This window comes from Eublepharis macularius, chromosome 14 (assembly GCF_028583425.1).
Source record: "Eublepharis macularius isolate TG4126 chromosome 14, MPM_Emac_v1.0, whole genome shotgun sequence".
NCBI classification, from domain to species: Eukaryota; Metazoa; Chordata; class Lepidosauria; order Squamata; family Eublepharidae; genus Eublepharis; species Eublepharis macularius.
Window position 1 is genome coordinate 33,797,624 of NC_072803.1, and position 25,052 is coordinate 33,822,675.

The 25,052-nt window shown below is 45.4% G+C and overlaps 1 protein-coding gene across 4 annotated transcripts; it reads left to right on the top strand.

The window, feature by feature from the left end:
• Positions 1–444: 444 nt before the first annotated feature.
• GPAT4 (glycerol-3-phosphate acyltransferase 4) lies at positions 445–24,464 on the top strand. Of its 4 annotated transcripts, none has more exons than XM_054997584.1 (14): positions 445–586; positions 2,154–2,222; positions 11,661–12,425; positions 16,120–16,189; positions 16,300–16,597; positions 16,875–16,949; positions 17,444–17,533; positions 18,322–18,415; positions 18,898–19,013; positions 19,228–19,283; positions 19,688–19,773; positions 20,903–21,031; positions 21,136–21,215; positions 23,809–24,464. In XM_054997584.1, exons 3-14 carry the CDS (start codon positions 12,168–12,170, stop codon positions 23,915–23,917), a joined length of 1,461 nt encoding a protein of 486 aa, XP_054853559.1. In that variant the 5' UTR covers positions 445–586; positions 2,154–2,222; positions 11,661–12,167; the 3' UTR covers positions 23,918–24,464. The 4 variants fall into 4 exon arrangements, with proteins under 4 accessions (XP_054853559.1, XP_054853560.1, XP_054853562.1 ...); XM_054997587.1 differs by lacking the exons at positions 445–586; positions 2,154–2,222 and adding exons at positions 8,863–9,027; positions 9,832–9,946; XM_054997585.1 differs by lacking the exon at positions 2,154–2,222.
• The last annotated feature ends 588 nt before the right edge of the window (positions 24,465–25,052 follow it).

Sequence of the window (25,052 nt, forward strand, 5' to 3'; positions counted from 1 at the left end):
AGCCTAAACATATATTTGCCACCACGGTTAGCTTTTTTCACTGGTTGGGGGGGGCAGGGTTGTTTCCCCGGTTTTTTCACCTTGCACAATCCATTTTAAAAAACTGTAAACTAATCAGGGAATGAAGGGGCGTGGCTTTTGGAGACACATGGTGCCGCTCCATACGGAGACAGCCGGTGCCTATTTGCTTTCCTTCTCCCAGCAGGTACCGCGGCAAGACACGGCGGAAGAGCAACGTGTCTCTTTGGAGAACAGCCAGATCCTTTGCACACGCGCGCCGGCAGTCGCTGACAGACACACACACACACACCGCTCCCATTGGCCTCCTCTGAGCTCCGGGAAGGCGGGCGCTGATTGGCTGCAGGAGGCGAAGGCGTCGCTTCAGAGGGAGGGGGAAGGACGGCGTGAGCGCGGGTCTTGGAAAGGTGGGGGGCGTGGGCGGGGCTCGTGGCCGCGGTGTCTGCGCGTTGACGTCGGAGGAGCGGTGACGTGCGCGGGGGCGCGCGAACACGGTTTCTCTGGCCGCGGCGGCGCCTCCATTCCCTCGGCTGGAGGGGGAGGGGCCGGGAAGCGTCTGAAGCGACAGGTGAGTGCCCCGCCCCCCCCCGCCCGAGTCCCGTCAGGGGTCTGCTGGGCTGAGGGAGCCCGCCTCCCCCTTCTCGGCCTCGGGAGGCCTGTCCTGAGGAGATGATGGGTCTCCCCCTGTGAATGCGAGGAAAGCAGACCCTGGCAGATACACGTGGGGGGGGGAGGGGAGAATGAAGCCCCCACATACACCCAAAAATGCCTAGATATAAGCCCCTGTTCACAGGTTACATTGAACGCGTGTATGATCTGTCTCTAGTGCACTATTGCATTTTCTTTGTACACGTGTTGAGTAATTCTCACGTTCAACGCAGGTCCATCTAAACGTGCGATTGAAACCCCAGGACTGGTCCCCAGTTCCATTTGCAAAGAAAACACGTTGATTCTTTTGTATAAATGCTGTTCACTCTGAACATATGAACTGGGCTAGAGTTTCAGCTGTGTTAGTCTGCTGTAGCAAAAATAAAACAGGAGTCTTGTGATACCTTGAAGATGAACAAGTTTGTATTCCAGCATAATTTTTTATGGATTAGAGGAGCCCATTTCACCTAGTCCACAGGAGAGAGGGAGAGAGGAGACAGTAGACCTGTATAGCTTACGTATGCTAGTGTGTCTTTCTCTCTTTGCAAATGTAGTATATTATGTTTGTGCACATACCCTACAAGAGAGTGATATATCTATATGTTTAGAGAAATGTTGTATATTGGCTTAGCTGCAGACTCACTGATATGTATGATGGTACACAATCCTTATCTCTTGCACAAATGCACATAACCATGGATACAATTGTAGAATAATACATAGGTATGTATTATATGCTAGACATTAAGCTGTCTACAGGAGCCTGGTTAGCCCAGTTTGGCTTGAGCTTGTCAGGACTTGAGAGCTAAGCACGGTCAGTGCTTGGATGGGAGACCATTAAGGAAGACTGGGGTTGTTAAGCAATGGAAGCCAGTGGCAAACAACCTTTGAGCATCTCTTGCCTGAAAACCCCACAGATGGGGTTGCCGTGAGTTGGTTGCAGCTCAACAGCATATTCTTGCCCTGACCTGAGTAGTCTGTTCTCATCAGATTTTGGAAGCTAAGCAGGGTCAGCCCTGGTTAGTACATGGATGGAACCGCACCAAGGAAGTCCAGTGTTACTATCCAGCAGCAGGCAGCAGCAAACTATCTCTGTACATCTTCTGCCTTGAAAGCCATATGAGATCGCCATAAGTTGACTGCAACTTGAAGACACCTTACAGTGTTATGAGTGACCCACCAGCACACATGTATGTAGACAGGATCCATGCAGCTTTCTCATGTAGTGTCAATTGATAATATGTTATCTAGACATTTTAGGCATCTATAGGTGCGTATGCATAAGAGTGCTATATACACACAGGGCCACACTATTGTATATGTGGGAGTTTGCACTTTTACCTATCATACATACTGTAGTTGTAGGGCTGTGAGGATATGCATTATGACCCCATATGAATGCTAAGAGTAATAGGCCTGATCCAGCTGATGCTAAGTATGTATTTCATTTTTCACAGTAAAACCTATTTGCTGTATTTCTGTTGCAGATAGCCTGCAAGGAACCAAAAACAACACTCACATTTCCCCACTTTCTGTCTTTACGGCAGCCCTGTAAGGTAGGTTAGACTGAAAGGCAGTGACTGTTCCCAGAAAGAGAATACGCCCTTTGCTTTGTAATGTTGCTTTTACTTAGACATATTTAACTGATTAAAATTCATGTTTAATCAACTAAAGCTATAATTGTGGAAAATTACTTGGAAAGTAAGCCACTCAATGGGAATTACTTCTGAATAAACATACACATAAATGAGCTGTGTAATTGAAAAGCAGGTGACAACCATAACATATACATGTGTGTACGTTAAATATGTCTGAAATGTAAATGATAAATACATATCCAAATGTAAGCATGTACTGATAAAGTCTTAAGAGGGCCAGTGTGGTATAATGTGTGGTGTAGACTAAGATCTGGGAGATGCAGGTTCAAATTCTGTACTTTGTCATAGAAGTTTCCTGAGAGACCTTGGGCCAGTCACACACTCTCAGCCTAACCTAATGATGTAAGCTGCTTTGGGTGGAGTATAAGTGAAATAAGACTGCATGAAGCCTACTAAGTACCGTCAAGACAACTTTGTCATGAGGTTGGTTTCTTGACACTTCAGCCAGTGCCATGTAAATGTCTGTGACCTGTGGATGAAGGAATAGGGGTGGTATTTTCAGAAGGCACTTAGTCTGCACACACATGTTGTGCCCATATCCATGGCTATTACCTTGTCAGGCCCAGGATGAGACTTTATATACAACCTGCAACTTGAGAATTGCTTTTAATTTTTTTCTGTATAAGTCTTTTTATCCTTGTCTTCTGTCCTTATGTTGTCTTTTTAAAAAAAATCAACACACTTGTGGTTGTGTTATTTGTGTGACCCACTGCAGCTTGGGTGTAACCACCATTAAAGAACCATGACCTATATAATGCACACCTATATATATGTCTACCTTCCTCTTTATTGAGGGAGGTGTTGAAGTTGACAGCAACCACATACTCTTGTTTAAGTACTAATTTTATTCAGAGGGATTTTTTTTACACAATATTCTTCCCTCAGAGATTCTACTACAAAATCGCATAATAAGGATGGATAAAGCTCCATGAGAGCCACTCTGAGCTTTCTGATAGAAGAGTGGGTTATGTAAATTAAATGAGCAAGACATCTGTTTGAAACAAATAATTCTACTTCCTTCCACTGAAGGAGGGGACTTTCATTGTAGTTGTACTTCAGTTTTGGGTGAGGCTCAGTGGCAGAGCACCTGCTTTGCATATGGAGTGTTTGAGGTTCAGTCCCTGTGTGTCTAGTGAAAGGTTCTCAGTTTTTCATCTGAGAAAGCCCTTACTCCAAGACTGTGAAAAGATTCTGCCTGTTGGAATAGATGGAGGGTGGGGCAGGGTCCTTGAATCTGTCTAATACGTTTTTATTCTGTCTTTCCTCCATGGAGCTCAGGGTGATATACATGGTTCTCTCTTCCCCATTTTATTCTTGCCCATTTTAGCTCCACCACCTGTGTGGTAGGTGAGGTTGAGAAAAAGTCTGGCCCAGTATCACCCACTGAGCATCCTGGGTCTCCTAGATTATACCTCAACAATTTAACCACTACATCACACTGACTTGCTCTGCTTAAAGAGCCTTCTCCTTTCTCAGTTCATTAGCAGCTTGAAGAAGCATCAGTGAACGACAGTTCCGTTTGTTGCTATTTCTGCTACTAGTGCTCAATGCAGGGATCAAAAATGAAAATCAACCAGTTGTTTTCTGCCTTTCCCATTTGCAGACCCCATTGAAAAAAGGAAGCGTGGTGAGGGAGCAGTGGTTGTGGCCAGCTTTCTATTTTGGATGGCATTAATGTGACCCTCACCTGACACCATCCACTCCTTCCCTGTGGCCCTTTAGCAAAGCTAGCTGATGATCCCTCTTATTTCAGTTCTTTGCAATGGAAGGGGTAGTATGGAGACTTTCAGTGATTTAGGCAGATCAGATTAGTGGAAGGTACACTGCTGGCCATACAGAGACGGTTGAGTTTATGATGATGGTCTTGGGATCAGTTTGTGTTGAGTCCTCTTGGCCCCACTTGGCCTAATGCTGGGATAGACTGGCAAAGACTAATGAGATGTGGTTATACAGGGACAGGGAAAAGATAATAAGATATAGGGTTGTATTGAACATAGTTTTGAAGATAACTTTTTGCTTGTCTTGCAGCATGTGTACAGCAAGTTGTTTGAAAAATTGGCATAGCCCACATACTACACTGTGCTTTGGGTACTACTGACAGGGACTATCTGTAGCCTGTTTCTAAAATATTCAGGGCTGTATTTCTCAAATACAACAAGGTGCACTTACCACCTCCACTGTTTATTTTATTTACGTTATTTATAGTCTGCCTTTCTCACTGAGACTCAAGGCAGATTACACAGTGTGAGTCAGTTCAGTCAATTTCAAAGACATTTCAATAAACGTGTAATAAGATATATTCATGCAAATTTGCAAAGATATAAAACCAGCAGAAATTCAATACAGAGCTCACAAAATGTTGAAACAGAGCATGAACAATTCTAAGACGGATGTATTAAATAACACAGAAATTACTCAGTAGGATTGTTTTTATAGCAATAGTAGTAGAGTCTACGGTCTATCATGCTTACAGCAATAGTAATAAAGACTGTAGTTCTTCCATACCCCTAGAAAAGAAGTTCTGTTTTCTGTAGTGGTTGGAGGGACAGTCTCGGTCTCCCACTGATACTCCAGAGCTGCCATGGGATGCTCAGGCCTCTTGAATACCTGGAACATTTAGAGGCTGTGTTGAAGCAGCGTGTTGCCTGTGCTCACAGCATTTGAAGAATGGCTGCTCCTCCTTGAGTTACAAAACGTTTTTCTGTCCCTGAGTCCCCTGTGTACATCTGAGTGTTGCAACCATTCTCAAAAGGAAGCCTCCATCTGTCTTGTTTTCAATCCAGGCAACTATACTTTATATCACTGGTCTTCAGACCATATCCAGAAAACTCTGGGATTCCTTGGACAGCTTTCTCAGCGAAAAAGTCAATAATGGTAAATGCGCTTCCCTGAAAGGCAGTGTGTCTTCTGTGATGTGCATTAGTGCCTCTGGGTCATAATGAGTTTATACTGTGTGATGGGGAAGCCTATATTGTGTCTGCCATAAACTGCACACCAGAACAGTTCCCAGAACTCTCTTCAGTACTCAGAGGTTCTATGGTAAACATATGAAGGTTCCTTGACCGGCCCAGCGTGTGTAGCTGCACCTCTGTATGTTGTGTGCTCCATATGTTAGTTTGGTGGGCTGTCTGGAGTATCTTAGCTCTGGGTATCTTTTAGACCACAGAAGCGTGATACGTTGTGTATACTTACCCGAAAAGCGGAATAAATCTGGACTTTGCAATGTTCTAGCTCTGATTGTTCTTCAAACAAGGATTTCTTCTGTCAGTGTTTTCTGGATGAAGAAAACATTCTAGTTAAAGTTTACATCATTACAGCAGCAGTTGACTATTAATTGCCAACAGGAGTCACAGCTGGGAAATGGTAGGTGTAGAACCCAAGGAATTCTAGATATGAGAAAAATTTCTAAATCAGGCTCTCCAATTATGTGAGTACCATTGAATTGAAGCCAGAAGGCCATAATTAAGGGGTTTCTATGCTTCTGTGTTCAAACATTTCCAACAATTCTAAAACTAAAGATTTTGTTTCAATAAATAAATGACCATTTTTCTCTTTAAAATATATGCTATGTAAACTTTAGATTTCTCTTTTTTTTAATGGGGGGGGGCCATTCTGCTGAAGTTTTAGGGATAGATCACGTTGGTAATTCTGAAATTTTGTTAGTGAACATTCATAACAGATAATTTTAGGGAAGTAAAGAGAGAGCTCCTCTAGACCAGTATCTTGGTTTCCTAGTAAAAAGAGGGGGGGAATTTTTTTAAGGGATGGAGAAAGAGAGTAACTATAGTGGAGATGTGTAAAGGGAAAAGAGCTTGAGGGAGGAAGAGTGCAGAAACATGTAGAAGGCAGGCATACAGGCTGCAGCTCACTGGAAGCCCCATACAATCCCCTTCTGTGGGACTGGGAAAAATAATTCAGATTCTTAATATCCTAACATATGTTAATCTGGAAAAATCTGTACAATATTTAAAATTCCTAGTGTGTGCAGCAAAAGTATAGGTATCAAGAACTCCTACTCTGTCCATCTGGTTTTGGTGAATACCACACATGCACACTTTCAGTTCTTTTTTTCTTTGCAGCCTGGTTTTTCCTTTTGCAGGTTAAAAATAAAACAGAAACCCAGCATACTTGCTGACAGTGTGTATATCTGTGTAAATATAAAAATGCAGTTCTGTCTCACTTGAGAATGACCATGAAGCCAAACTCAAGGTGGGGCTATGCAAGTGGACAAGTTTGATGATCAGTGATTAGTGTCACCAGTGACAGGTGGAAGTTTAGCTCTGACCTCAGCAGTGGTGTGTGGTCCACCCTTTAATTTCTCCCACATAAGTAAATGGTACTATTCAATGCTGTGGGAAATGCCATGCTGCACTGGGGGACACACACACAGTGAGAGCCAAACTTGCTGACAGTGAGTGGTTTGTTCTCATTGACAGTGAAGCTGCAGGAGGTGTGCACCCAAGGGGTCCTTGCAGCATGCAAGCTACTTAAACTTCTTGTCCTTACAGCAGCACACATTTTGCTAGTATCCTGCATACACCCTTTGTAGGACCTAAACTGTAAGATACACATATATTTGCTACAGTTCTCTGGAATTATCTGTATAAGGGCCCAAGGCCCTGACAAAGTAGGACAGAGCATTTAATTAGCTCTTCTCACAGTTAAAAGATGGAGTGGTAAAGCAAGAAGATTCCCAGTTCAAATGTCACGTATTCTAGGACTTAACTAAGTGGCTGGAAGCTAGTCAAGTTGCTGCTATGTTAGTTTGAACCCGTGATGGAGGAACAATAATCGCATGGTTGCACTCAATTTATGCAGCCTGCTTTTAAAATCTAAAAGCTATGTACGATGATGACGATTATTAAAGTCGCGCTAGAAAAAAAGCTACTTCTGTATCCAGAAGTGAAGGGTTTTTTAAAAAAAGTTTTGTTGCTTCAGATGATGGTCAGATTTTTCTTGATTTCAAAAAATCTCTCAGTTCTGCTAAACAGAAAGCAGGAATGAGAGGGCAGAATCCAGCACATCTGTGCTGAAGCCCCAGTTGAGAGGACCCCCCCCCCCCCGGCCGCTGCCTTTTCTTCAGCTCACTGCCATTGATGGGACCATCAGTGGGAGAGGAGGAAGCATCTGGGCCCCCTTCATCATTCCTAGGTCTCGTTCAGTTGAGGCTCCCTTCCCAAGGAACATAAGCACTTATTTTTTAATTGCCACCTGTGTGTGTTTTTCATTTCTGTGCCTGAAATGCTGGATTAAGATAGGAATGGCCTTTCTGGATCAGATCAGGCTCCACCTACTCCAGCCTTCTGTTTCCACAACAGCCAGCCCAGTGCTCTTGGGCACCCACGAGCTGAACACTGAGGGTCACCCTCATCTTGTCTGCCCTGGGCGTCTGTCACTCAGTGGTATGTGGCCTCTGAACATGACCGTGACAGCCATGGCAGCAACAATCCTCTATGCACTTGTCTAATTTTGTTTTACAGCCATCTAAGTTAGTGGCTGTAGCTGCATCTTGTGATAGTGCATGCCATGAGTAAATTAGTCATTGTATAAGGAAGCACTTCCTCTTGTCTAACCTCAATCTGCTGTCAGACAACACACTCCCAACGCTGTCTTGCTTATATTGAGGCCAGTTAACATAATCAGTTATTGCATTAACTTTCAAATGATAATGTTATCACTTAAAAAGCTTCCTTTGATGAGTACAGGGATAAGGAACCCAGTACATGATGTGTTATCTGCATGCACTTACCATAACTATCATCTTAACAAGTTCTGACTAATGCATCCTGGATGCAGCATCTTAAAAAAGAACATGTGATAACAGTGCATCCTCTAGTCTAGATAGTGATACTTTAAAAAATCTTGTAGCAGACACTGATTGCAATGACACATTTTTTTTGAAAAAATCTAGTCATATACACTAAAAATTTAAATAAGGATTGAAGGACATTGGCTTGTGTTAATTTACTTAACTGCCTATTTTGTCCTTCCTGTACAAATTGTTCTGAGGATATCTTCCCCCAGAATTTTGAATGCTTTATTTACTCATTTTGGGTAAGCTTTTGAATTTCACAACTCTTGTAGTACCTGCTTGGCGCTCTCTGCACTTCTTGAAAGCCAGCCGTATTGTCAACACAACCCAGGTCAATTTTTAAAAATCTGTCTCCCCCCCCCCCCCCACACCTTTATTCTTTCTGTCTTTAGGATCACGAAGCTTAGCTGTCTTACGAGTCATGAGTTTTCTTTTTCAAAGTTTCTAGTCTGGCTTGCTTGGTTAGATCAATGCAAACTTCTGCTTCATTTGCTGATTTTGGGAAGCAGGCAACTGCTGTGGAACATGGCCTGCTCCTTAGAATCAGGTTGGTGCTGTCAGGCAGTGGCTTCTCATGACTTTGATGTGTTGCTTCCCACGTGGAGGAAGCTGATTCATCATTCCCAGCATGAATGGTGGAATCTTTTGGAACATGTTGCAGTGATCAAACATCCCAGCAGGGCAACATACAGTGAACTCCTGCTGCATTCCAGCAGTGATGCAAGACTGAGGCTGCTGTAATTGAGGTCCGTCTGAGTGCAGTGGGAGTTCTGTCTTCTTGTTCAGGCTTTTCCCCTTCCTGCTTGTCCAGACCATAACAAAAAGTCTCTTGGGTGACAGCTCCAGTTCTTTTCTGCATGCCTGTTTGATTTCACACAGCTGCTGCTTACAGTGAGTAATATGTGGTGACAGAAACAAAGTCTTATCTGACTCTAGCAAAAATTTGGAGAGAATTCTAGTCTCAGCAGAGCCTGGGGGCAATGCTTCGTTATTTGTCGGGTTTGTAAATAGCTATTCACATCCGGGCTCTTCCTAAATAAAAATTGCCTCCAGAAGAGGAGTGCCATTTTGGCTACCCTAGCTCTTCGCTAGGAGGGGATGCTAGGCTACTTAGGCTACAGATTCCAATCTAAACAAGGGCGGGGGAGAGAGAGCTGCAGCCCAAGGCTTTGCCCTGGGGTTGGCTGGAGGGGCCGAGACCTGGACAAGTACTTAGTGCTTTTGGAAAAGCTTGGAGCAGCTTGCCTGTGTTCCCCAGTGTTCCACATGCACCTTGGAGCTGACAGTACAGTCTGTGTTCCTGGGTTGTTCGTAGGCTCAGGATGGGTTGCATTTTAAAATGAAACTCTATTACAGGTTTTGTTTAAAAATGTATATAAAATATGCTGCTATGCCAGGCTTATAAAGAACATCTTGCCTTCAGTCAGCCAGCAGGGAAGATTTACAAAACTTTGAGGGTTTTTAAAAAACCCTTCATGGTTCACAAATTATTAGCATAGGTATGTATGGGCAGGCTGGCTGGCTGAGAAAAATGTTTGTTAATTATTGTAGTAGGATGAGCTGGTGTCCTCTCTCTCCTCATTTTGGGGGACTTTGAGATCACCAAGTCAGGCTATTGGTCCAGCTAGCTCAGGACTGTTTTCTTGGACCGATGGTATTTCTTTAATGGCTCAGGCAGAGAAATATCTTTCCCAGCACCTGCAACCTGAGATCCTTTAATTGGAGATCACCAGACATCTAGGACCACTGGCGTCCAAAGCATATGCTCTACCTTCTGCTATCCTAAAGCGAACAGCTTGACTTCTGCCTGGTCAGTCTGCACTATTTTTATGTCGCTTGTTAGGTATGACTGTTGGTATCAAGCTGGGTTGGTCAGCTGGATCTTGGAAGTAATGAATGTCTGTCTCCTGGACGATATAGTTCCAGTGGCTTTGAAAGAGAGAGTCTTTAAAACACTCCTGAAGAAGGTATCTCTGAACTACAGTGACCTAAGCAACTACTGCCCAGTGGCCAGTGTTCCTTTTTGAGCAAGGAGATGATGACTGTGCAGCTCCAGGCAGTCTTGGAGAAGACAGTTTATCTAAACCCTTTAAATCTGGATTCAGGTCTGGGTTTGGGACAGAAATGACCTTTGTCAGTTTGACTCATGATCTTCACCGGAAGAGGGATATGGGATTCTCTGATGGTCCTCTTGGTGGTTTCAGTACCATCACCCATTGTATTCTTCTGGAGAAGTTGGCTGGGTTTGGAGTAGGGTGTACCATACTATGGTGGTTCTGCATTTATTTGACCAACCAATTCTAGAAGGTGGTGCTGGGAGACTACTGTTTGCCCCCATGGTGATTATGCTATGGAGACTTACAGGCATCCATCTTGTTCCCCCTGCTGTTTAACATCCCAGTGAAACCACCGGAAGAGATCATCAGGGGATTTGGAGTATGGCTCACCTATATGGTACCCAACTCCATTTCTTCTTAACAGCAAAGTCAGTCTGTGGAAGTCCTGAACAGGCAACTGGAAAAGGTATGGAATTAGGGCCCCAAAATGACAAAACTGAGGTGCTGTTGGTCAGTGGAGAATCTGCAAAATGATAGCACAGTCAGTCTGACCCAGAGAAGGTTGTGCTCCCCCAGAAGGAACAGGTTTGTAGCTGGGGGTACTGCTGGATCCTGGCCTCCAGCTGGAGGCTCGGGTCTCATCCATGGTAGATGACACCTTTTATCAGCTTCAGCTGATATGCTGGCTTTGGCTTAAAAAAAAAGAGAAAGAAACGTGGTCTGGCCATGGTGATCCATTCTCTGATTATATCCAGGTTTAGATTATGGCAATGTGTTATATGTGGGGCTGCCTTTGAAAAGTGCCTGGAAACTTCAGTTGGTTCAAAATGTGGCAGCCAGGCTACTGTCGGGGTGGGATAACCCTTGTGCCAAAGGATCTGCACGGACTGCCTATCTAATGCTGAGCACAATTCATAGTGCTGGTTCTTATCTTTTAGAGGCCCTAAATGGCTTTGAGACTAGGGTACTTGTAGGATCCCCTCCTCTCATACTGTCCAGCCTGCCAACTAAGATCTTACTCACAAGCCCTGCTGTCTGTGTCCCTGCCCTCAGAGGTGAAGTAAGTGGCAACCAGAGACAGAGCTTTTTCATTGGTGGCACCTCACCTGTGGAATTTCTTTCCTCTTGAAGCTCATCTACTGTTCCCTTTTAGGAACCTGGCCAAAAGTTTTCTTTTTATCCATATTTTTAATTAAGGGGTTGTTTCTTTTTTTAAAAAAAATTGTTTTACAGACTGCCTATAGCCTGAGAAATGTTCAAGACTCATTTTAAGCTTATCTGTGTTTTACATTTTATTCTTGTGCAGCGTTTTTAATGCTGGATTTTAGTTAGTAACATTTATGATGTTTTATGTTGTTATCAAGTTTTATTCTGTAAGCTGCCTCAGGCAGATGCGCTGGAGAGGTAGCATAGAACTGTTCTAAATGAATAAATAGTATACCTAACTCTTTCTCTTTCCTACCCTAGCACCTGGGACATGTGAATGCCTTGCTCTCCAGAGAGTCTTCCAAGTGGGCAGCTGTCTTGGTTTTCTTCTGCAAACGGGAACTGGAGACATTCAGAGAAACATTTGGTGCAGGCAACATGAGAGACTTGGAGCTGGTCGTTCCGTCTCAGAAATGACTATACTGCTGCAGGCAGCTGAGTTTTCTTCAAATGCAAGGGGAAGATAAGGCTTTGAAAAGAGACTTTTCACACACTTGACAGCGCAGAGAGACTTTATCATCCTGGTTTTCCTGAAGCTTTTCCTGAGCACTTCTTTCCTTGCCCTTTGTGCAGTTTGCTTAATCTCCTATTCTTTGAGCAACGATTGTGTAGCTAGTCTGCCCTCACTGTTTCTGTTTGTGCAGTGGCCTATTTCCAGTCTGCATCATGGGGGTTCTTGGCCACCCCGTGCCCTCTTCAGGAAAGTTGTGAACCTGGAAATGGAGCCTATAATAGGCCTGGGACCTGTATGCACACAGCTGCTGATTAATGGGAGAACTGGCTGACTGCCCCAGGCAGCCTCTTTCTGCCTGCCTCAGGGTCTTGCAAGGCACTTCCTTTGCCCGTCCCCCTGCCCCAATCATGTTTCTACTCTTGCCCTTTGATAGCCTGGTGGTTAATCTGCTGGGCATTTCCCTGACCGTCCTCTTCACTCTGCTGTTGGTTTTCATTATTGTGCCAGCCATCTTTGGGGTTTCTTTTGGCATCCGTAGGCTTTACATGAAAACCCTGTTGCAGATATTCCAGGTGAGTCAGGCTACTCGGCATTATTGTGGGGGAATGTGCTTTGGGGTGTGGAATCTGTTAGTGGTAGAGTTGAAGCAGTGAATCACAGCATTCAGGAGCTTTTGAACAATTGGCCCTGCTAGGTGGGTGGTGTAAGTGCTCATTTCAGTTGTTTCATACCAAGCCTATTTGGAGTAGTGGGTTTCAGTTCTAACATCTTGTCAGGAGCGTTAGTCTGCGGTAGTAGAACAGTAGCCCCTTAAGAGACCAATAAAAATGTCCAGTGTATAAGCTTTCATTTCTGATGAAATGAGCTTTGACTCACAAAAGCTTATACTCTTGAAAAGCTTGTTGGTTTCTAAGATACTACTGGACTAATTTTGGTCTCCCATCTATTTCAAGTGCTGAGGCCTAGCTGTAGAACAAAAGAAGGCACTCCTGAGCTGATGCAGTGTGCACTTTTACTTTTGAATAATTACACATTGTAGATATAAAGACTTCCAGTGGAATATTCTCATCCCAGAGCAAGCCAGACTGTCTCTGTTAGTGAGAGTTAGTTTCTCCTTGGCAGCTTTCAGTTGAAAAGCTCCCATAGATTTTACATCCTGGCAATTCTAGAAGTCATTTTAAGAGCAAGAGCAAACCTTCTGTCCTCTTTGCAGTTTTTTCTCTTGTCCTCTCCCTTCCCCAGACTTCTCTGTCTGGATGACATTGAGAGAAAAAGAGAGTGTTCTGACATTTTGCAAACAGACCTTTCTCCTCCCTCTCAGCTCTGATCAATATAATTTATGTAAATTTAGCTAAACGTTTTCTTTATTTTGTGTTGCATTACATGTTTTATTCTGACTTTGCTATCATGGAAAGGGGGCAAGAAATTATGTGGGGTGCTGAAGCCCTGCGTCCTTGAACACATGCATGCGCATACGCTTTCAGGTTTCACTAGCTGTTGCCCACATGTATTCAAGCAAGATTTCAGGGATAGGGATAGAAATTTGGGTTATTCCCTGCCCCACACATACAAGCACTGGATACTGAACTCTGCCTAACACCATATTAAGCACTTCCACAGGATTGCATCTTGCATTCAGCCCCTTCTTAGAAGCCTGAGTTACACCGAGGCAATCAGAAGGAGATAAGCAATTTATCTGAAAACAAGCCTGTGTGCTGTGCCCTTGAGTAGAAAAGCTGACATTAGTGTACTCTGGAGATGAGCCTCGCCCTTGGCATATTGCCCAGAAGTTGCATGGATGGTGTATTCTTCGGCATCTCAGCTGTTGTCCCTGGATTGTGCCTCTCTGCCTTTGGAAGGTGAAAAAACCTGCAGCCTTATAGGGAAAGGAGCAAGGAGTGCATGGCCAGGCAGCTGGCCAGGCAACCAGCTACCCAAGTGCCAGCAGTTGGGATAGTGAAATGGGATGAAACAGGAGAGAAACAACTGAATGATAGTTGGGAGGAGGGGCTGCCACCCTAGAGCAATGTAGTCTGTGAATGGAAGCCGCTCCCAAATATTCTATTATTTAATGTCAGCAACTTTGGGAATCCTTCTGGATAATTAGGTGGGGTGGAAAAATACCACTAATGATTGCTTAGTTGAATAGTTTGGGCCAAAGGAAGCAGCAGCTATTCATGGCAGAGGGACAGCATGGGTGGAGGGAGGCTTTGCCCCTGGCTAGGCTGTTTGAGCAACCTCGAAATACATCCTCTGCTTCTAATCACACTGGGACCAGTGGCCTCAGGGCCCTCTCCCCCTCTTCCAGTGCCAGCTGAGCATGCTACCCACCTCCTGGCAAAAGCCAATATATTGGCAGCAGCAACATCTGGCAAAGAACAGAGCTTTGCCCTTGGCCTTGTTTAAGGAACTTCTGCCAGTTATTGTGTCACCTGGAGGTCAGTTTGAGACAGCGAGGATGGGGGCAGGGTGTTTCACTAAAGTCTTTTTCTGACTTGCCAGGTCTATTATCTATCAGGCTGGAAATCAAGTTGCTGATTTTTATAATCCAGATCCTGAAGTTGTTTTCCCAGTAAAGTCCCATGTCCTTCTTGTGATTAGACTCAGATGCTTCCATTACTTATTTAAGCATATAGAGAGAGTGTTTTTTCTGGTGGTCATTATCCAAAGTGGGAAACAAAAATCATGTGAAATAAGAAAAGTCAAGAATAACTCCAAAATAACTTTTATAATAAATAAACCACATGTTGCAAGATAAATAAATAAAGCAGCAGATAAAAGACAGCAGGGAAAGATTTTGGAAAGGGGCAGGTTTTTGCCCAGCATTAAAAAGCTGACAGAGTAGGGGATGAATGAGACCCCACTAGGCAAGTTACGCCATAGCATGAGCTCAGCTCTGTCTCCTCTTGCTTCCAAAAGGGAGTGGATGCAGAGCAGGATTTCCCCATGGGTCTGAGGGTAAAAAAGAACAGTGCACGTGGAGCTGCCATATGCAGAGTTAGACTATTGGCTGTCTCGTGCAGTACTTCTACTTAAGCTGGCAGTGGCTTTCCCAGGTCTGAAAAGCAGAACTTTATCCCAGCCCGAGAGCCTTTTCATTGGAGATGTCATGGCTTAAACTGGGATCTTGTGTGTGCGAAGCAGGTCCTCTCTACGGTGGCATCTTCCCAAGGAGTTGCTTCATAAAGTACACAGGCCTTGGTCCACTTAGGGTGTTAAAGGCCATTATCAGCTCTTGAATTGGGCCCAAAAGCAGATAGGAAGCCAAGGCAGAAGTCAAATACTCTCTTTCACTTACCCCTGCCAGGAAGTGAAGTGCAGCAAAACCTTTAAGGGCAAATATATTGCACTGTAATCTAAATGAGAGGTTACTAACTTCAGGATGGCTAATGCAGATTGCCTTTGTTATCCAGGAGGGGAGGAGGAGCAGCCTGGCTCACTGGGCCCTTGTGAAGTAGTTGCATGGGAGATGGGATGTTATAAATCTTGAGATTGCCTTAACAGTCCAAGAAATTGCAAATAGTTAATGTTAAGATTCCTCTTTTGCCTTCTAGTTAATGATGAGGCAGTGGGGCACACTGTTCAGTTAGGGCCAAACAAATTGGTCAGTTCTACAGTGCAGAAACTAGAAGGCCATCCTGCTAATGGCCTGTCCTTCCCATGTTTTCTTCCTCTGTGTTGGGCCCGTTAAATCTGGGCCCTGCACTTTCTTTAGTCCTGCATTGGCACAGTACAAGGATGATCCTTTATTTTATTTTACTTCATTTATACCCTGCCTTTCTCCTCAAAGGGAACCCAAAGCAACTTACATCAGTCTCCTCCATTTGTTTTCTGGCCCAAAGTCACCCAGTGAGCTTCCATGGCAGAGCGGGGGGTGAAACCTGGGTCGCCCAGATCCTAGTCCGTCACTCTAGCCACTATACCACACTTGCTTTCAGTGTATAGGACTTTTACTTCCTGTATGTCCTAACCTTTTGGGGAGGTGACTAAGATGAATGTACCTTTTGGCACAAACTTAAGATTGCTAGAACAGACCAAACATCTAGACTGGTATTCTGTTTCCAGTTAGAGGTCTCTGGGAAGCGTACAGAGAGCATAAAGATGGTCATCCCTACTTTTCTCCAGCTTCAAGTTTTTAGCTGCATATTGTTAAATGGAGGTTCTGTTGTAGCCAATAGCCATTGATAGTGACTATCAATACCATCTGGTAGCAGTAAATTGCAGAACTTCATTGTGTGGTGGGATCTCATTTCTCGTCTTTTGTAGTGGGCAACACTGAGGATTGAGCGAGGCGCCAAAGAGAAGAACCATCCGCTTTACAAACCCAATGCCAATGGTAAGAAAGAGACCCATGTCACCTCTTGGAGTAAGGAGGGGTGTAGGTTGGGTTCCACTTCCTTTCACTGTGTGTGTGCGGCTGGAGAATTACATGTGTATTTATTTCAGGTATCATTGCGAAGGAGCCCACTTCCCTGGAGGAGGAGATCAAGGAAATCCGGCGGAGTGGTAGCAACAAGGCCCTGGATACCCCCGAGTTTGAGCTTTCCGACATCTTCTACTTCTGCCGTAAGGGCATCGAGACTATCATGGACGACGAGGTGACTAAGCGCTTCTCAGCTGAAGAGCTGGCATCCTGGAATCTGCTGAGCAGGACCAACTACAACTTCCATTACATCAGCCTCCGGCTCACAGTACTCTGGGGGCTGGGAGTCCTCATTCGCTACTGCTTTTTGCTGCCACTCAGGTAAGATCCAGCATCGCAAGGCCTCCCGTTAGGAAGACTAGGATAAAATCAGTGAGAAGTCCAGGTCTGGCATTTTGTGCTACTCATTCTCTGTCGTGGTAGGAGAACAAGCCTAGTAGTTTCAGCGTGAAAGTGGGCAGTATTTTATGATAGAAATCATTCCACTGACTGCCCCCCTAGTTGATCAGGCTGGGGACCAGTGCAGTTGGCAATCCTCCTCCTTCCAGGCCCTCTGAAGTTTGTGCTTCATTTCTTCATCTTTTTCTCCCTTGTGCAGGGTAGCTCTGGCTTTTACTGGCATTAGCCTCTTGGTAACCGGCACTACAGTAGTGGGCTATTTGCCCAATGGAAGGTGAGTTCTCGGCATTTGGACTGCTGGCAAAGATCACCGTCCCTTTTCAGGTGTGACCCTCACTTGGGTGACCTCTCAGCCTAGCCTCCCTCACAGAGTGGGTGTTGAGGAAAAGTTGCAATCTGCTGCTTCACACAGGCCGTTTCAGAATCCTCCTTCCTAATCCTATCAGCAGATCCATTTGAAAAAGGACTAGAGTTTGCTACATATCAGAAGGCTGGATTTGGAGTCAGTCCCCATGACTAGATCATCTGCAAATAGGCTTTTTGTTTCAAAGCTATGTTGTTGTGCATTCTCCTAATGGGGTGGGATGACAGAACACAGTAGTGGTCATTGTAAAGTTCAGTTGCCCTGTGGAATGTTGCCTGCTCTGTAATCTAGCCTTTCCTCTTTTCCTCAGGTTTATAAAATGGGGAAAGGAGATTTGAATCAATCCTCAGATTAGGACTACCTGTAAATTGAGACTTAACAAGGTGCTTGCTTTGCCCTTTCAGGTGTAAAGATTTCCTGAGCAGGCATGTCCACCTGATGTGCTATCGGATCTGTGTGCGAGCCCTCACGGCTATCATCACCTATCACCACCGGTATGCAGGAAACTGGGCAGGACAGTGTCCTTAATTTTTCCCAGGGACAATGAATATCGACACTGGTTAGGTTTGTGTATTCCATAGAAAAACCTGCAGAGTATTGTATATGATACACTTTCCTAGGGATCTCAGCTTTTAGGATTGTTTTTAACTGCACGATTCCAGTCCTGAATGCTTAAAAGGTATGCATAGTACACATAGAAGTATGGGGGCAGTACCCAGGGAAAACTCAAATACTACAGAGTGACAGAGCAGTGGCTGGAGAAAAATAAATAAAAATAAGATTCCGACCTAGATTCTGGCGCATCTTTTCCAGATGTGCAACCAGAAAGCGACAATGATACCATAGAGTCCTGCAATTCCTACAGCTACTCACTGTCACTTCTGAGTTGTGCCTCAGAAGTGATGCTCCAGTGTCTAGGCCAGAGCCTTTTTTATTTATTTTTCTGCTGCCACACCTGCCCTGGTTGCCAGGGTCAAAGGCTGGTACTTCAGTGCCCCAGATAATTCCTCGTTCCATCCCAGAAAAAGGGGATGCCCCAGGTCACAAAATTGAGCAATATGAATATAATTTCAGTTTTGTTTAAACTATACACAGTCCTCCCTCTGGTATGTTAATTGGGTCACCATCTGTGGGGTTGGGCACGAAGGTTTATTGCCTATGGGAATGTGGATGCTTAGGGAGAGATGACATCTGAGTCAGAACCTGTCTGTCATGCTCTTCTAGAATAGATGAAGTTTGTCCTTTGGTCTTTTGTGCTAATTTCTTGTCCTCCCATCTTCAGGGAAAACCGACCCCGCAATGGAGGGATCTGTGTGGCTAACCACACATCTCCTATTGATGTCATAATTTTGGCTAGTGATGGCTACTATGCCATGGTGAGTATAAGGACGTGCTTTCAGCCTTATAGGGGTGGGGGGTGGGGTGATTCTTTTTGAGGTTCATTGAGCTCCTTGCCCCCTTCCCACTCCCTGGAGATGGACACACATTTTGAGCAGTTTGCTGGTGTCATTTGCAACTGTTGAAGCTTCTCCCTTGACATCAAATGGGTCAGAGAAGGACTGCTATCTGAGGACCCCCTGCCAGTGCCTGCAGATGAAAACAAGAGGAAGGAGCCCCCCCCCCTTATCTGTGGGACAGCCATCCCAACCACTGAGGTGGTGGCAAAAGTTGTCCTGCTCCCTGCAGCCTGGCATGTTCTATGCAACCAAAGATGCACAAACATCTTTGTGATTTAAAATGCTTGTTGATTGGGAAGGCTGTCTTATTTGGAGTTGCAAGATTTGCCAAAGCTGCCCATGATGAGAAGAGGCTGTCTCTCCCACTTCATGCAAGCATTAAGATCTTTTCTCTGATTCAGGTGGGCCAGGTTCATGGAGGTCTCATGGGGGTGATCCAGAGGGCTATGGTGAAGTCATGTCCCCATGTGTGGTTTGAACGCTCTGAGGTTAAGGATCGTCATCTAGTAGCCAGAAGGTTTGTACACAGCACCCCCTCCCCCTCACTTAGCCTAGGTAGAACAAATTGTTAGCAAACACTTGCAGGAAGATGGTGTTTTTAAGGTGTGGGCTTCTGTATAAAGATGGCTGGTTGATGGGAGGGCCTTGTAGGTGAAGCATTAGAATCTGCTTCCGAAGCAGCCACTAATTGGTGGCGTGCACAGACTGACTGTCTCTCTCTCTGCCTGCAGACTATCGGAGCATGCTCATGATAAAAGTAAATTACCCATCCTGATTTTCCCAGAGGGTAAGTAGCAATTAAAGCAGATGAGTCACTCCTGTGAAGGTCCATTCCATATTATCGTGACGCCCCAGTTTATGGAGGGTGGAAAATTGTAGATGGGGAATTTAAAGCATAGAGCTGAATGATCTCATAGCCCTAGATTTTTGGTATTGCGTTCAAACCTGCAATCGGAGTGGCAGGACCGTAGTGAAGATTGCTCTGCTCCCACAGCTGTGGGGATGAAGGCCCTAAAAATAGCTTTGCTCGATTTGAAACCAAAGGTGCAAGTCAGACTGCAGTGGGACTGGCACCCTTGAATTGAAATTGCCTTTACTGTTACGGATAATTTTGAGAACTCCTTCTGTCCTGTGCTGTGCTACATTGATAGTGATAACTGGTCTTGCAGCGAGACTTGTTTCTCTTGACAGGCACTTGCATCAACAACACATCTGTAATGATGTTCAAGAAAGGGAGCTTTGAGATTGGTGCCACTGTTTATCCTGTTGCCATCAAGGTGAGAAACACTCACTCTTTAGCAACGTGAGTGAGTAATCATCAATTTTACCTTGTGTACAAATATAATTTTGGAAGAGGTCCCTCTCTCCCCGCTCTGCTGAGTTTCCCCCAAAAACTTCTTTAAAGACCTTGAAATGTGTAGAGCTATTCAATAAATCCTTTGTTTGCCCTTCATGTTGGGCTTATCCTATCTCCCCTGATTCACTGTAAACCCACCCAGATCTCAACTTTCTGTTTTAAAAGTTTGTCTCTAGTCAACAAGCCTAGATACTTAACATTTAGGAGAAAGTCTTGGGATTTAGAAGAAAGGCCATATGAAGCTCTTGTGTGCTGGTGGCTGTATAGAGCTTCTAGTTTTGGTAAAGAACTCTTTGCCTTTCATACCTGTTTGTGGAATCTCATCATGTCTGTGCTTTACATGTTTTTCAAGTGAATGTCCACTACCATGTATTTTAAAACTCTTGAGTTGCTGTTCCAAATTCTTCATAAACAGTGGACAGATGGCTTTGGATATTAGAATGAAGACAGGCATACCTTTCTCCAGAAGCTGGGAGGAGGGGAAAGTGTTGGGTGAACTCTTGTTCTCCCCCATCCCTTTTTCCTCTGCTGGCACACATACTTTTATTCTGGCTACAACATTGATTTTTGCCCCTCTTGCCCTGCTTTAGGCAGTATTTGGTGAGTTTTGGCCTTTTCCTTTCAGGCGCATATCTTGTTTTGATGTATACATCTTTTTTAATGCCCTTTTTTAATGCACATGCAGTGATTTGGGTTTTTAAAACATGAAGCATTGCTCAGGGGGTGGGGGCCTTATAATTGCACTGGGGGGGTCAACCAATTAGCATTCTGCGCAGCTGGCTTCTACCTTACCTCATACGGTTGTTGTGAAGATATAATGGGATAAATCATATGTATGCTGCTCTGAGCTCCTTGAAGAAAGGATTCAGTACACATCAGATAACTACAGTTATCCTTCCTTTTAGGCAGTTGCTAAAGGAATGTCATATTCTGGAAGCCATAGATGATGGGAGGTGTAGAAAGCCTCTAGCTTTGGGGGTGCTCATACTCTTATCCTGGCCAGCATCAAAATGTTTCACTGTCTTGCTCCCTCTTTTTCTGTCCTTCAGTATGACCCCCAATTTGGAGATGCCTTTTTTAATAGCAGCAAGCACGGCATGGTGACCTATTTGCTCAGGATGATGACCAGCTGGGCAATCGTCTGCAGTGTCTGGTATTTGCCTCCGATGACCCGGCAGGTGAGCAAACTGGGCTGGGATTGGGCTGATGCCGGATTAATGGCTGGCATAGCAGCTGTGCCCCACCCTTTTTGCCAACGCTGACTGGCTCTGTTCTCCCATAGGCTGATGAGGACGCTGTGCAGTTCGCCAACCGGGTGAAGTCTGCCATTGCTAGGCAAGGGGGCCTTGTGGATCTCTTGTGGTGAGTCCTGATGCAGAACCATATTCTGACTGTTCTCTGGGGAGAAAACAGGAAGCGACAGGTTCACTGAACTCCAGGCCCTTAGAGTCAGATTAGTGGTCCATCCATTTCTGTACTACCTATTATCTTCTCCATGCAAACCAAGAGCTCTGCCACAGAGCCACAACCCTCCTGTAATTTAGCTGGGTCAGCACAACCCTGGCTCTGTGGCCTTCTCATGTTCAGATTACACATTTTGCGGAATTCTTTGGTGCTTGTTCTGCGCTTCTTTATGAACCCGAAGTAGCCTGGTCTGAGCACACAAAGGCAGGCAGGCAGAGTCTGTTGAACTCCCTCCCCAAGTTACTTTTCTGCCCATAGTGTGTGTGTGTGGGGGGGCTACCAAGAATCTACTGCAACCCTGTATTTCCACGCCCACCCTGCAGGTGGAAAAGAAGCTTGGGGAAGGCAATTTTGAGATGAAGAAAGACGAGAGGACAAGGCATTATGCAGCCTCTTCCCAAATATTTTCCTTCTGTTCACAGGCAGCCTATTTGGGGTCTTTAAAAAAAACACCACCACAATGGAGAACCAGTTTGGTGTAGTGGTTAAGAGCGGCAGGACTCTAATCTGGAGAGCCGGGTTTGATTCCCCACTCCTCCACTTGAAGCCAGCTGGGTGACCTTGGGCCAGTCACGGCTCTCTCGGAGCTCTCTCAGCCCCTCCCATCTCACAGGGTGATTGTTGTGAGGATAATAATAATAATACACTTTGTAAACCACTCTGAGTGGGTATTAAGTTGTCCTGAAGGGCGGTATATAAATCAAATCTTGTCACTGTTGTTGTTATTGTTATGTGTAGTTTGAGCCTCACAACAGAAAGAGAGTCTGTGGCACCTGGGAGGCCATTTCTTCTTACTCCTCACCAGCCTGGGGGGTGGGCAGGATCGAACCTGGGTCAGTTTCTAGATCTTGGGAGCTGGAATTCAACTGTGATATGTTAATGGGAAGAGCCTGTTTGGGTAGGTCTGTAAACTCCATACCACATTGAAGCTCATAAAGGGGCAATGTCTACCAAAGGCTGCAGATTACTTTGCATCTTAATGCTTTTCCTACATGGGAGACATTGTCAGGCAGGAAAGAAATGCAGAACTTGTATGTGGACCACACATGGGGGGGTTCCCCCCCCACCATGCCATTTACATAAATGCTGTGCTTGATTGCAGCCATACAAGTACATAGCCCATAAATCTCCTATGTAATCACAGGTGAAAATCCACACGTGAGGTTCACGTATGGGTTTGTATAACGTAAAGTCACATTTAGGCCAAAAGGTCTTGGCATTCTGTAGAAGGTTTTCTCCCCATTCTTCTGTTTCAGCATCCTTGCTTCTTCCTTCCACCACCCCCATCTTCTTCTGAATAGTTCTTGACTGTTTCTAGTTCTCAGATACTGCCTCCCCCCCACCCATCTGTAGTTGGAATGAACTTCATCCGGGGTCTCAAGCAGCAGGGAAAGGACCCTTTCCATGCTTCAGCTGGCCCACGAGGGGAGATCCCCCCGCAGGCCAGCTGGAGTTTAAAGGGTCTTTTCCCTGCCACTTGTGCAGGGAAAAGTCCTGCCGCCACTTATTTCACCCGATGGGAGGGGAAGGAGGGAACTACGGTGGGGCGGGAAGTTTCGGTGTGCTCCTAATCTTCATGGAGCCTACCAAAGCAGGGCAATAAACAGTTTTCGAAGCAGCTTGCCTCTTCGGAAATCACTTATTTCCGATTCTTTTTCCTTCTTTGGAAATTCCGAAGCAGGAAAACTGAATCTTTCCATCCCTGCACACCGCTACTCTGCTGTGCCCTGCCAAATATAAACCTTGTGGGCTGAGACCCATGCAAGGGTAGAAATTGCAGAGATCAGCATTAATTGTGCATGGGGGGGTCCCTATACCCTCCTGGTGGGAGAGGGGGAGACCCGGTACTTACTTTTTCATGTGTGCACAAAGTGCATGTGTGCTCCCACTGCCAACATGACATTGCACTGGCGATTGTCCTCCAGTACTTCACGTAGGGTCAGTTCAGCCCATTGGGGGCCAAAATCGGCCCTTGTGAAGCTTGAAAGCATGCCCCCTACTGGCATGATGACGTCACTTGAGGAAGTGCCCCCCCCCCGGAGCCCACCTGTACACCTGTGCTGCAGTTTTTTGCTTCCCAGGCCCATGCCCCAAGTCTTTCCTCCCACCAGCCAGATGAGAGATGGTTGGGGGGGGGGGCAAGGCTGGGGACAAGGGATACCCCACCCCCACCAGGGGAATGGGATTCCTAGTTGTGCATGGAAGAGTTTGTGGGGGGGGCAAGCTTCCCCCTCTTCTTGTGCCAGTGCTTGCCTTTTTGAAAACCTCACAGGGTGGTGGTTGTGAGAAAAAAATATTATAAGCTGCTTCAGGTTCCCAACAGGAGAAAAGCAGGATATGAATAAATAAATACATGCATAAATGCAAATGCTTGGGGGTGAGGCACAAGCATCTGCCCTCTGCTTCTCCTTGCCACATTTTTCATACAGCCGAAAGAGTTAGAATGACTTTTCTCTCCAGGCTTTCATTGACTTTTTTGATTCCTTCCTAGGGATGGAGGTCTAAAGAGGGAGAAGGTGAAGGACACGTTCAAGGAGGAGCAGCAGAAGCTCTACAGCAAGACGATCGTGGGCAACCACGAGGACCGAAGCCGGTCCTGAGCATGCTGGCCGGTGGCAGCTGCGCAACCCACTGCCTCAGAACACCTTCCAGCCCTGTGTCTCCAGGTCCTCCTGGAGCAGCAGGTTCTTCTTCAGGCTCTGGCTGTCTTTGGCTTCAGCGGCTCCCCAGTGGTGCTGCCTGGGGCTACTGAGAAAGAAGCCTCGTCTTAATGGCTGTTGCCCAAACAGCAGCCGCCAAGGACTCTTTGCCACGCTTTGGAGTGGCAGTTTGGGCTGCCCATATTTGTGTATGCATGTGCGTGTGTGTGTGTGTACGTGCGGGAGGATGCCTGTGTATATATCTATATAACGTGTGTGAGAGAGAGAGAGTGTGTGTGCAGGCTGCTCCGGTGTGGCTTGGAGCATAACTGGAGTCGTTACTGCCAGTAACAGATGCCTCCTGCAGCTTTTCTCCTGTTGCAGTCTCAGGGGAAAGGCACAGAAATCTTTTTGCCTCCTTTCTCTTCCTCCCCACCCCCCTCCTCTGAACTAACTATGGATGCATGGATATCCTTTGCATTTTATAATTAAATGATATGGACGGAAACCTTGTGTTGATGTTCCCTGGTGCTTTTGAAACAAAACTGTGCAGTTTAAAGTAGGAAGAGCTCTTCCTTAAAACAAGCGTGGCTAGGCATTCAGGCAGAGCTTTTCTGGTCTTCCGCCCTGTCCCATTCTTCAGTGGGCTGGAAGGCTGACTGTAGAATCTGCCTCCCTCCCCAAAATGTATGCTATGGTGGCCCAGCCACGAAGCAAGGTGTAGCAGTGAATTCAAGGAATATGGTAAATGCCATTCATTTGTGAGAAACAGCTGCAGCCACACAAGCTTAAGGTGTTCAAAGATCAGAAGGATCTTGGCAGCTGGTGTCAGTTTCCCGCCCCCCCAGACTGATAACTTCTACATTTTTAAGCCACCCTATTTCCTTAGCCCAGGGTTGTACATAGTAGAACAAAGACGCTAAAGCCCTTTAAAGCAGAGAAAGATCAAAATGCACACATCTACTCCCCTCTCCTTTACTTTTGTTTCTGGGTTCATTTCAACCATTAAGACAAATACTTCACATAGGGCTTCATTGGAAATACAAATATTTCATTGGCTATAAAAGCAAGAGAAAGGTGCTGTCATTTTTCAAGG